The sequence below is a fragment of the Anneissia japonica genome, unplaced genomic scaffold (genome assembly GCF_011630105.1).
Source record: "Anneissia japonica isolate Jap-2015-1 unplaced genomic scaffold, ASM1163010v1 scaffold699_len907043_cov185, whole genome shotgun sequence".
Classification (NCBI taxonomy): domain Eukaryota; kingdom Metazoa; phylum Echinodermata; class Crinoidea; order Comatulida; family Comatulidae; genus Anneissia; species Anneissia japonica.
The window spans coordinates 196,489-208,154 of NW_022722982.1; the positions used below are offsets into that span (position 1 = coordinate 196,489).

General features: G+C 30.9%; 1 protein-coding gene across 2 annotated transcripts in view; it reads left to right on the forward strand.

The window, feature by feature from the left end:
- The window catches only part of LOC117112059 (cyclic nucleotide-binding domain-containing protein 2-like), a 13,491-nt gene extending 5,550 nt beyond the window's left edge, over nucleotides 1-7,941 (forward strand). The window contains exons 7-16 of one of the 2 annotated variants that reach the window (XM_033255116.1): nucleotides 1,163-1,246; nucleotides 1,530-1,672; nucleotides 2,068-2,128; nucleotides 3,054-3,180; nucleotides 4,091-4,116; nucleotides 4,307-4,403; nucleotides 4,865-4,947; nucleotides 5,301-5,408; nucleotides 5,522-5,656; nucleotides 7,045-7,941. In XM_033255116.1, the coding sequence (XP_033111007.1) occupies nucleotides 1,163-1,246; nucleotides 1,530-1,672; nucleotides 2,068-2,128; nucleotides 3,054-3,180; nucleotides 4,091-4,116; nucleotides 4,307-4,403; nucleotides 4,865-4,947; nucleotides 5,301-5,408; nucleotides 5,522-5,656; nucleotides 7,045-7,182 (1,002 nt within the window). In that variant the 3' untranslated portion in view covers nucleotides 7,183-7,941. The remainder of the gene's footprint in view (nucleotides 1-1,162; nucleotides 1,247-1,529; nucleotides 1,673-2,067; nucleotides 2,129-3,053; nucleotides 3,181-4,090; nucleotides 4,117-4,306; nucleotides 4,404-4,864; nucleotides 4,948-5,300; nucleotides 5,409-5,521; nucleotides 5,657-7,044) is intronic. The other variant, XM_033255114.1, reaches the window with a different exon arrangement.
- Nucleotides 7,942-11,666: the final 3,725 nt, after the last annotated feature.

An 11,666-nucleotide genomic window follows, 5' to 3' on the forward strand; every position in this document is an offset into this window, starting at 1 on the left:
GCAAAAATATTTTATGCATAGGCCTATCTCATTGCTAAATGAGCAGTAAGGTTGGAATTGCAGCAAAATAAATTTAAATTTCTGACGTCCCAGCTATAAATAGACCTAAATGAAATTTCCAGAATTGTTTTTTAAGGTCCAATGAAAAAATGATCCAATTTTTGTAACGATCTGGAGTAGGGTGTGGATATGAGGACCGTTTTTTGGACAGTTAATTAAATTATCAAGTGGTCCAATGATTATATTTAGATAATATAATATATGCAGACTCCAAAAAGACTAAGAGAAGCCATGATTCAATAGTTTGTTTTTTATTCGAACATCCAAACTGGATCGTCACCAACACATAATAATATCTTCCTTGTAACTTGGTTAAACTTTCCCGAAAGTTTCATGCAGATCAGTTGATCCGTTTCTGAAATATCGGGTCTGGTACATTTTCCTTTGAATGGTCTTTATATCCACACCCTACTCCGGATAGTCACAACAATAATCATTTCTTCATTGGACTATGACAAACTACTACAGAAAGTTTCGTTTTGACCCATTAATTAGGTCTTACAGATATTTAGGTCTGGAACGTCAGAAATTTAAATGACCCTCAAATTTACACTCTAAACTGGATCGTCACTAACACTTGACAATTTCTTCGTTGTAACTTGGTTAAACTTTTCTAAATCAGTTGTCCAGTTATTGAAATATCTGGTGTAGAGTGTTTGCCCTAAAATCCCCTTAATTGGTCCTCACATACATACCCCACTTAAATATTTGGTGGCACATCCTTGATATATGGTCTATGCTTCGAAAGATTTTGGAACAGCCGACATTGAAAATGACCAAAGTGCAGCGCGAAATAACTCAATGCAAAAAGAAAGGGAAAAAAGTATGTAAGAAAAAAAAACAGAAGTAAACAATGGCTTTTCCAGCTAGTCTTAGGTAAAGCCAATAAAAATGTATAAGTGATCGTAATAATAATGTGGTAATAATAGGCCTAGTACTGACGATGATTATGATAAAGATAATGACTGCAGTCAGATCAACAGAAGATCTCCACAAAAGATAGATTTTCAAGATTTTATACTTAGCAATACGATTACTCAATTTTTTTTCATTAATTATGGCTATTGTTATTGAATCTAATTGTGTTTGACGTCATTACTAGGATGAAGAGCTTCTGAATGACACAAACCGCGGTGCCAGTTATGTTTGCAAAGACAGCGTTGAGCTCTTACTCGTTGACAAGGAGGTAAGATATCACATTATAGGTGTAGTATTTTATTTTGGACGTACACTTCTCAAATATTAAACACACTCTCAAAAGAACAAAGATATCTCCTTTGCTGTCACAAGATTTGAACCAAGGACCCTGTGATTAGAAGGCAAGCATCTTAAACACCACACTACATCTCCACCCAGCGTTCTCTGTTAAAACATGTTGAGTGTTTCCATCACAAATAATGTTAGCGTCAAGCAACGGGAGGTATAATAATAACATGACACACTTGAAAAGTATTTCTGTTTTCTTTTAGGATTTTCAGAAAATAATTCGTGAACCCCTGGAAAAAGATCGCGAGGAACTTATCGATTTCTGTAAATCGCAAGAGGTTTTCTTGGGGTTTCCAGTGGAGAAATTAAGATCGAACCATGGTGGTCTCACCTGCAAATACTATAAGTAAGTCATCAAGTGTTTACGAGAAGTGATGGTGATTAGCGATGTCGAATGGCTGGGACATTTTCCTGTATGGGAATTTCTTACATTATAACGTATCCTACTGTGGTGGGAAGGAAGATCGTCTCAGCTCCCACTGGATAAGCATGGATCCCTCTGACGTTAGACGCCACTTAAGTTCGTCGGAAAATAATATTAATATTCCGCCTCAAATTATGGTAATAAAAGTTCCTTATATAGGCCTATCTCGGGATACCGAAAGCCCTGGTAGTCCCATTGGGTTTTGGAATAGACTTATTAGACCACCTCTTGGCGATTTTATTTTATAGATCAATAATGACACTGTACGGTATTGGCCTATGAAGGTAACACATTTTGTATTTAATTTTTTTACCTAGGCCAGAAACAGTTGTTATACACAATGTAAGCGAAGCTGGTCACATTGCCATCATCAGATCGGTAAGTTGGCTGTTATCCCTGGGCACACTACATATTTGTAATGGGGTGGGGGTGGGTGGTTACCCCACTTTTCGACAAGTCAAGATGATGCTTGAAAATTGTGAAATGAACTACACAATTAATGACCCAGGTTTTAACAAAAAGGGTTGCCAGAGTACATCTTATAGCAAGATACTGGTATCTCTGCACACAAACATCTGAATTACCTATAATACACGACTCGAGTGCGCGTGCCTTTATTATAATTTTAGAAGTACGAGAAAAAGCGTGTAAATGATAAGATTGGTTTTCGGCACATTCACCGTAGCTTTGAAGTAGGTAAAGTAAAGGAAATACATCAAAGACAGTTTTTAAGTTTTGCTTTCTTTTCTACGTCACAGATATTAATTAGATTTCTGATTGCCGAAAATCGAAATGTTTGGTCACCTTTAAAGTTTGTACTCTATGTTACATTGCGATGAAGTGTTAAAAATGTTTATGATAAACGATCACGAGCAATTTGTTGGCGCTTCATTTTGACTATAATGGTGATGTGATGATGATGAATTTTACTATAGGCCTATATAAGAGTGTCATTTTTGGCCTTCTAAATGTACCGTACTATTTCCTAATTTTTGTTTTGAGTGTGAACTCACGACTGTCCCGCCACCTATTAAAGCAGATCTGCGCCCATGGTTTTATAATCTTCCCCTCTTTCGACCTGTGACAGGAATTTCAGCCGGTACGCTCGAAATGTTCTATCATTATCAACAAAAATGTAATTATCAACTATAAATAATTTAATTAACAACTTTTTTAAATGTATAATAAGCTATGAATTCTGTAATACCGCCCCATCCCAGGCGTCCCTGACGTCATTGGTCACATGCCACACATACAATTTATTTCAATGGGATGCTTAAAATTACGATTGTCTATTTATTAGGGAAAATGCAGAGTGATTGCGGAATTAGTAGAATCTACCAAACGACCATATTCAGGTAGGCCCAGCAGAAGGAAACGCAATGAATTAGAAGAGGATTGGAAAGCCACTGCCGCCCTGAGGAGGAGTAGTAAGATTAAACTCTTTAATTATACAGTAGTTACAAATTAACTAGTACCAACTTTTAGGTGTTGCTCATACACAATGACACTGTCTTAAATACATACTTAATCATTAAGCTATTATGCTTATACTCAACACAGCATTAATAATTTGTAAGATTTTTTTAAGTGAAAAATGTCAAGTGTAAATGAATGAACAGATAAACGCGACGAGGTAATACGTGAAACATAATGTTAGTAATGTAATATGAAATGTCGCACACTGAGCTGGTACTTTTTTGATAATGATAACCATGCAAATTCAACCGAAAGACCGATTATTCGACCGACCAATCAATCAATCATCAATCAATCATCAATCAATCGACAGTTTTTATTATATCCTGCCTCTGTTATCTCGTTCAACAAGTGGCTTATCCAAGGGTGGAATGTGAAGCGCAAGGAGAAATTGCGCCCGCATGTATTAAAATCACCTTTTATCACCTGGTTCTCCAGAAAGCACCATCTAAATTTGCTCACACTTATCCCCACCCACCACCACTGGTGGCGCTAGTAGGGTGTAGGAATCCCCCTCCCCGTCGGACAGGCCTTGATCCCCTGTCGTCCGACTCACGACTATAGGTCGTCGGATCAAAAAAAATAATTTGCCTATCCAAATAATTATTTTGACTGCCAATACCTAATATTGTGGTATAAAAGCTCATTTTTGACGATAGTAAGCCATAAAAACTGTCCCCGTGAACCCTTACAAGGGAGTTTTCATTCAGGGCCGTCGACCGAGGGTCCATCGGCCCCCTTGGCTCGGACCACTCCGTCGGACATGCCGGACACCTTGTAGGCAAATTTCTGGCGCCACCGCTGCCCACCACATGATATACCCGATTTCAAATTGCTTTATTCTTTATTATCTTTCATCAGTGTCGTTATTGGAAGAGACAAAGAAGGTGAGTACTGTTCAGTTATTGTGGTTGCATAATTGTAACTCCTTTATTTTATAATAATATATATATAACTCGTTTTATTTTCATAAGATGCAACTTCTTAGTGATAAATAGTTGATATGTTTTACAAAAATACCTGTTCTATGTGGTTTTATTTAACATTAAACAATTCGTAGGCCTATTTATTTTACAGGGGAAGCTGAATCGTTCTTCATTATTTGAAAAATTGGAAAGACATGATATTCCCAAAATATTTATCCATTCACCTCAGAAAGCTGAATGTGACCAAGGTAACATAATATCGATTCAAATTGTTGGTCTTATACTAAACTGTTAAGTTTTTATATTTTCGTTGCTTACATTTTGTTCTTTTTCGGATGCACCGTTAGGTTTTGTCTAACGTGTGCCTCTGTTATGAAAGCTGTGTAATCCAATAAATATTGTATTGTAAGTAAATATTTTTTAAAAACACAAAACATTATTTGTTAATTTTCGTATAACTTCTCAGAAAGAAACTGGTAACCAGTATAGCTTTATTGACTGAAAATGTCAATAGTTTAAAAAGTACTCTGATATTAATTTCAAGTGGTCAGCTATTTTATCTTTTCGAAATCATTTTATCATTTAAATCCATGGTTTACGGTACTGGCTACATACCGGGCTACTAGGTACAGCAAGTATCGACCGAAAATTGTTATTTATACGGTATTTGCTAATATATGCATTGTTTATGTCCATGTTTCCCTCTTAGATAAGTCGAAGCCTAATTGTGACGGTATCCAACGGACATGGAAGCGGGCAGGCCTTACGACCAGTAGCCTAGCAGCTAGAGAGGTAAAACAAAGTGTGAAGAATTTGTAAGTGAGCGAGAAAGTGAGGTAGACCAAGATACACGGGGAAAATATCTGAAAAGGAGGGTCCGAGATTTTTCTACCAAGGGAGAGGGGAAGACTTTGAAATGGGGCTGGTGCTGAAGGGGATAGTGAGTAGGGACTCGATGATTAAGTGAGGGGCGCAAAATATAGTGATTTGAGATTTTTAACTACTTGCGCCTGATTTTTTTTTGCTTCGGGCATTTTCAATTGGGAAAGATTGGGGGTGGGCAGCCCAAATACAATACCATACAATGCATGCAGTATCGACCTACATCAAAATAACAAATTTAGTTCTTCATTCTATATTTTCAGATGCAACCTAATGCATTGCATTACAACACAGAAAAACGGGGGAGACAGAAAAAAGATTGCATATCAACCTTTGCACGAATAGCAGAACTCGACGCTGGTTCAGTTTTTGTAAGTTATGTATGTTTACTTTTTTACAGCCAAATACGAAATTGGTGCGATAGGCCTTATGAATCGTTTTTGATTATTTTCAAAAGATAATTGACACGTGATTTATTTTTTAGGGGTTAGAAACTGTATTTAAGAAAACTAAAAACAACTTAAGCCTGGTTAGTGAGGGCGCTGACTGCATACTTGTCTCGAAGAAGTTCTTTAAAAACGAGAACAACATAAAGATGTTGCAGAACACAAGTACACTGGTAGGTTATAATTTATTTTATTTCATTTATTTCTAGGCAATAATGATAACGAGAATCATTCAAATTTCAACGTATGACCTAAGAAATGTATGCAAACTCAGCTAATATGTCATACGTTTTCCATGGCAGAATCGGACAGTTTAATGCGAATCACACATTTGCATTTTTGCATATATCGAAGTAGGCGGAGCCAGTAACGTTTACAGTACTGTACTTTATGATTTGAATACCTTCTAACAAAATACGTATGTTTCTGGAGTGGCCAACAATTTAACAACTGGCCAATCAGAACAGGGACAAGAATAATACCAGCCCCGGCGAATGGGCAGGGACCGGGGACAGCCCCCTGTTAAATCACCCCCACCCCTCTTGTAAAATCAACTGTGATAATTGAGTATAGAATATATAACAACAAATGAACAACAAATACTTTTTCTTTAAATAATGTATATGAACCTATAGGCCAATGCCTAATACAACCTCGACTAGATACGTATTCATTTTCATCATTATTCTGGCCCCAAACTTAGACTAGGAAATAACTGGAATGTTGTACAAGGAGAGTTTTATTTCTGTTGGTTATTGTTTTATAGTCAATTGCTTTCTATGGTATTCTTAGGATGTTTTAATTTATGGATATTGTTTGTTATGGATGTGGCCGGAATAATCTCGGAATAGTGCCAGTGCATTCCCATCCTCCTAGGTAGCATACGTTGATGTACAAATATCAAAATGTCAGTACATTTCCAAAAAAGATTCTAGCAATTTTTTCATAATGTAAAAAAAAAATGTGTATGAAAATACTGTCACTTTAAGACCATTTGGAAAACGTTTACAAGCTGTCTGGATCTTTCGTCTCACTTGGTAGGCCTACTTACCCCTCAATATTTCCTCCCAAAATTCACAACAGCTTTTTTGAAACATTTAACGACATAATGTCAAATTAAGACAATTTAGAATAATTATTTTTAGCCTAAGAACAATTTCAGAGCATATAGTGCTGTTGTCATTAATTTTTTTCGCCTCAGCCTTAAGCATGGTGGGCTTTTGTTGTGGTAGCCTGTCCTGTATTTTCCTTTCTCTCATAGGCCTATTTGATGTATTTAAAATATAACGTTAGCAATACTGTCTAATTAAGACACTTTGAAAAACAATGATTTTGTTAAGTCAACTGTGGTTGGACTGAGTTGGGCGTGTCCATTCTAGTGTTTTTCCCCCTCAGTTTAATGCCCCATCCCCGATCAACGAGTCTAGCAACGGGGTTGAATAATACTCACGTATAAAGGGTGGGAATTTATTAATATCGAATCTGTGTATTAGATTTGTGTACATTATGATTATTTAGAGTGACCTAATAATTTTCACAATATATGATTTTATTTTAATAGGCAATCAATTTTCCTCCATCTAATGAGACATTGGCTAAAATTCACGACGCTAGGGCCTGGGTATCTTTTAAGGATGCACTGGTGAAAGAAATATCGGAACGGAAAAACAAGAAAGAGATGGGATTAATGGAGAAATAAACGATGGATAAACCAGAACACGCAGTCAATTAAAAAAAAACACCAAAACATTAATTCGGTGGTCTCAACTTGTAACACACACTCATATCGTATAAATACCGGTCTGTTATATTGCTATAGGCCTAATACGAATCGATATTTGCCTTACCTGACGTCATTAAGTACTGAATGCTCTGTACGATCCCCAAATGCCTGCGAAAAATACATAATAAAAAAATAATAATAATAATATAATGCTATAGTATTATGATTTGTATTGAAGTAAATGAAAACAAAAAGTATTATTAAAATATTGCATATATAATAATGCATACGTCTGTTGAAGGATATGTTTGTATGTTTTTATGATAAATAAAAGAATTTAATCTGATAAATCACAGGCTGTTTGTTGTCATTGAATCTTAGCTGTCTGTCGTTGTGTGTCTGTGTGACGTGACTACAAGTTTTCTGTTAGCAGTGTAATGGATCATAACATATATTAGAGCGATTGAACTAAAGAAGATGTTGATTTAATTTTATTGTTGAAAAATTCAATGGTCAAGGTTACAAAAAATTGAAAAGTCACATTGTCGAAGTAGGCCTATATAGAGCCTGCAACAGGGAAAATTATCCGAGGGTCTCGCTCCAGTTATGTTATTGTCACTAGTATAATAGGTATCGGTAGTACCTATTTTCTATTTCAGATAATTTTCAACTATAAAGTTAATTTAAATTAAATGATACGTAAAAGGCGACTTTTTTATACCTTGTTTAGCAAACCCGCCACCCGACAATAATGATTTTGAATAAAAATTAAATTTTATTTTGGCCACAAAAACAATGGAAATTTACGCCTTCCACCGCCTTGTCTCTCCAAAATTAAATATTTTTATTAATATGATTGATAATTATAAATAATTACTATTTATTTTGTGTACAGATTACACAGTATAAAGAATGAATAAATAATAGCATTAACATTGAAGATAACTATATTGGTTGATGGATTTATTGAATGTATGTTCTTTGTGTAATGTGCTTTGGAGATCCCTGGAATCCATCTCTGCTCTTTGTCAGCATTTGACGAAGCAATGCTTTCGCTTATTGTTGGCGGTAGTCTGAACGGATTGTCATTAAAAATGATTCATTATTTCATCGTCACATTGCACTGTTAATTTTAAGGAGTCAATTTAACTCCAAAAGTGGAGTTAATAAAAAAGGTACAGAACGACTCCTTTTCTGGAGTAATATTTACTCTCATATTTTTACTCCCCAAAGGGAGTAACATTAACTCCAAAAAGATTATTTATTTATTTATTTATTTATTTATTTATTTATTTATTTATTTATTTATTTATTTATTTATTTATTTATTTATTTATTTATTTATTTATTTATTTATTTATTTATTTATTTATTTATTTATTTATTTATTTATTTATTTATTTATTTATTTATTTATTTATTTATTTATTTATTTATTTATTTATTTATTTATTTATTTATTTATTTATTTATTTATTTATTTATTTATTTATTTATTTATTTATTTATTTATTTATTTATTTATTTATTTATTTATTTATTTATTTATTTATTTATTTATTTATTTATTTATTTATTTATTTATTTATTTATTTATTTATTTATTTATTTATTTATTTATTTATTTATTTATTTATTTATTTATTTATTTATTTATTTATTTATTTATTTATTTATTTATTTATTTATTTATTTATTTATTTATTTATTTATTTATTTATTTATTTATTTATTTATTTATTTATTTATTTATTTATTTATTTATTTATTTATTTATTTATTTATTTATTTATTTATTTATTTATTTATTTATTTATTTATTTATTTATTTATTTATTTATTTATTTATTTATTTATTTATTTATTTATTTATTTATTTATTTATTTATTTATTTATTTATTTATTTATTTATTTATTTATTTATTTATTTATTTATTTATTTATTTATTTATTTATTTATTTATTTATTTATTTATTTATTTATTTATTTATTTATTTATTTATTTATTTATTTATTTATTTATTTATTTATTTATTTATTTATTTATTTATTTATTTATTTATTTATTTATTTATTTATTTATTTATTTATTTATTTATTTATTTATTTATTTATTTATTTATTTATTTATTTATTTATTTATTTATTTATTTATTTATTTATTTATTTATTTATTTATTTATTTATTTATTTATTTATTTATTTATTTATTTATTTATTTATTTATTTATTTATTTATTTATTTATTTATTTATTTATTTATTTATTTATTTATTTATTTATTTATTTATTTATTTATTTATTTATTTATTTATTTATTTATTTATTTATTTATTTATTTATTTATTTATTTATTTATTTATTTATTTATTTATTTATTTATTTATTTATTTATTTATTTATTTATTTATTTATTTATTTATTTATTTATTTATTTATTTATTTATTTATTTATTTATTTATTTATTTATTTATTTATTTATTTATTTATTTATTTATTTATTTATTTATTTATTTATTTATTTATTTATTTATTTATTTATTTATTTATTTATTTATTTATTTATTTATTTATTTATTTATTTATTTATTTATTTATTTATTTATTTATTTATTTATTTATTTATTTATTTATTTATTTATTTATTTATTTATTTATTTATTTATTTATTTATTTATTTATTTATTTATTTATTTATTTATTTATTTATTTATTTATTTATTTATTTATTTATTTATTTATTTATTTATTTATTTATTTATTTATTTATTTATTTATTTATTTATTTATTTATTTATTTATTTATTTATTTATTTATTTATTTATTTATTTATTTATTTATTTATTTATTTATTTATTTATTTATTTATTTATTTATTTATTTATTTATTTATTTATTTATTTATTTATTTATTTATTTATTTATTTATTTATTTATTTATTTATTTATTTATTTATTTATTTATTTATTTATTTATTTATTTATTTATTTATTTATTTATTTATTTATTTATTTATTTTATTTATTTATTTATATTCCGCAGTGGTTTCTTGTGGCTTGGTTGTTTCTCTTAAGCCGGGTACTCACTACGCTCGACGGCAACGCAACGACAAACGCACACGAAGGCTCGGACCCAACGGATCGCCTTTTTAATGAGGATCCGTTCAGACTGCCACTGACAATCAGCAGACGGCGTTGCGTCGCCTATCGCTCGCCGGAAGCAGATGTATGTTCGTCGTGCGACGGTCGTACGACCGTCGTACAACGCAGTGAGTGCCCGGCTTTAGTTTCGCGCCCTATGGTGGTCATCAGACAACTGGCAGCCTAGTTTGGTATTAACAAATCTGAACCAAGTAAAATATATTTTTGTACATTGTCTAATAATTATATACCGGTAGTCCTTTTTTTAGCCTTAACAATTAACTACGTGTATTTTCTAGATATTAGTAGACCCCAAAACCTTTTAAACCCCTAAAATGTCATATTTTTCGGGGCTTCGCCCCCTGGAACACTTTTGAGAGTTTTGAGCGACGCCAAACCACGCCCACTTTTTTTCGTCGGGGACAAAGGGGACCTCAGACCCCAGGTCGGGCAAATCCTGGCGCCACCGTCCACTACTGCGACCTAGCTGGAAATTCCCTGACAGGAGGGTCTAGACGTCCCCGACGCCTTCTTTGCCCGACCCCCACTAGCGCCGCCCCTGCTGAAATGTGAAGAAAGTTAACGTCATCAACGGACCCGGAATGTGGGAAAGTGTATTTGCCCCATAAAAATGACAATTCAGTTAGTAGGCCTATTTATATCATTTTTTTTAAATATTAAGTATGGGTTAACTTTTTGTAATTCATGAACTTCTATGTTCAAGTTGGTCGTGTTACCACGTCGAAATGAGCAAGTTAATTTAAAAAATAATTTTTATGATTTTTTTGGTATTCATTTTTGTGACAATGCAAACTTAATTAGGCCTATATTAATTTATTTTTACTAATTTCAGTACAGTAGCCTATACAGAATGCTTTAAGTGATTTTTTTTTTAAATTAATGATAAATTAACTCGAACAGTTGTTTTTTTTTTCTCTCTATCTTAATCGCACAATAGTTTATGACCCGTAAGCATATTTGCATCCTTGGTATCGTGCGAATAGCTCCTTTTTCAATTAATGATCCGATCATGGAGAAAAGAAAACTTTTCTTTTGTCCATGATCCGATTATTTTATCTTATTTCACTACATTTTTATTTGTATAAAATTGTTTGTTTTATTTTGGCCCATTACGTGCGGGTCAAATTTGAAAAAAGGGGTTAGTTGATTGAGTAGGGAGGGATATATTTGTGTAGGCCTATGTGTGCACAAATGCATTACTGTATTATTTAATTTTAAGTTCATCACCTAACGTAGGCCACTAATGGCGCCAGGATCTGCCCGACAGTGGGGGCTAAAAGCCCCGACGAGGGGG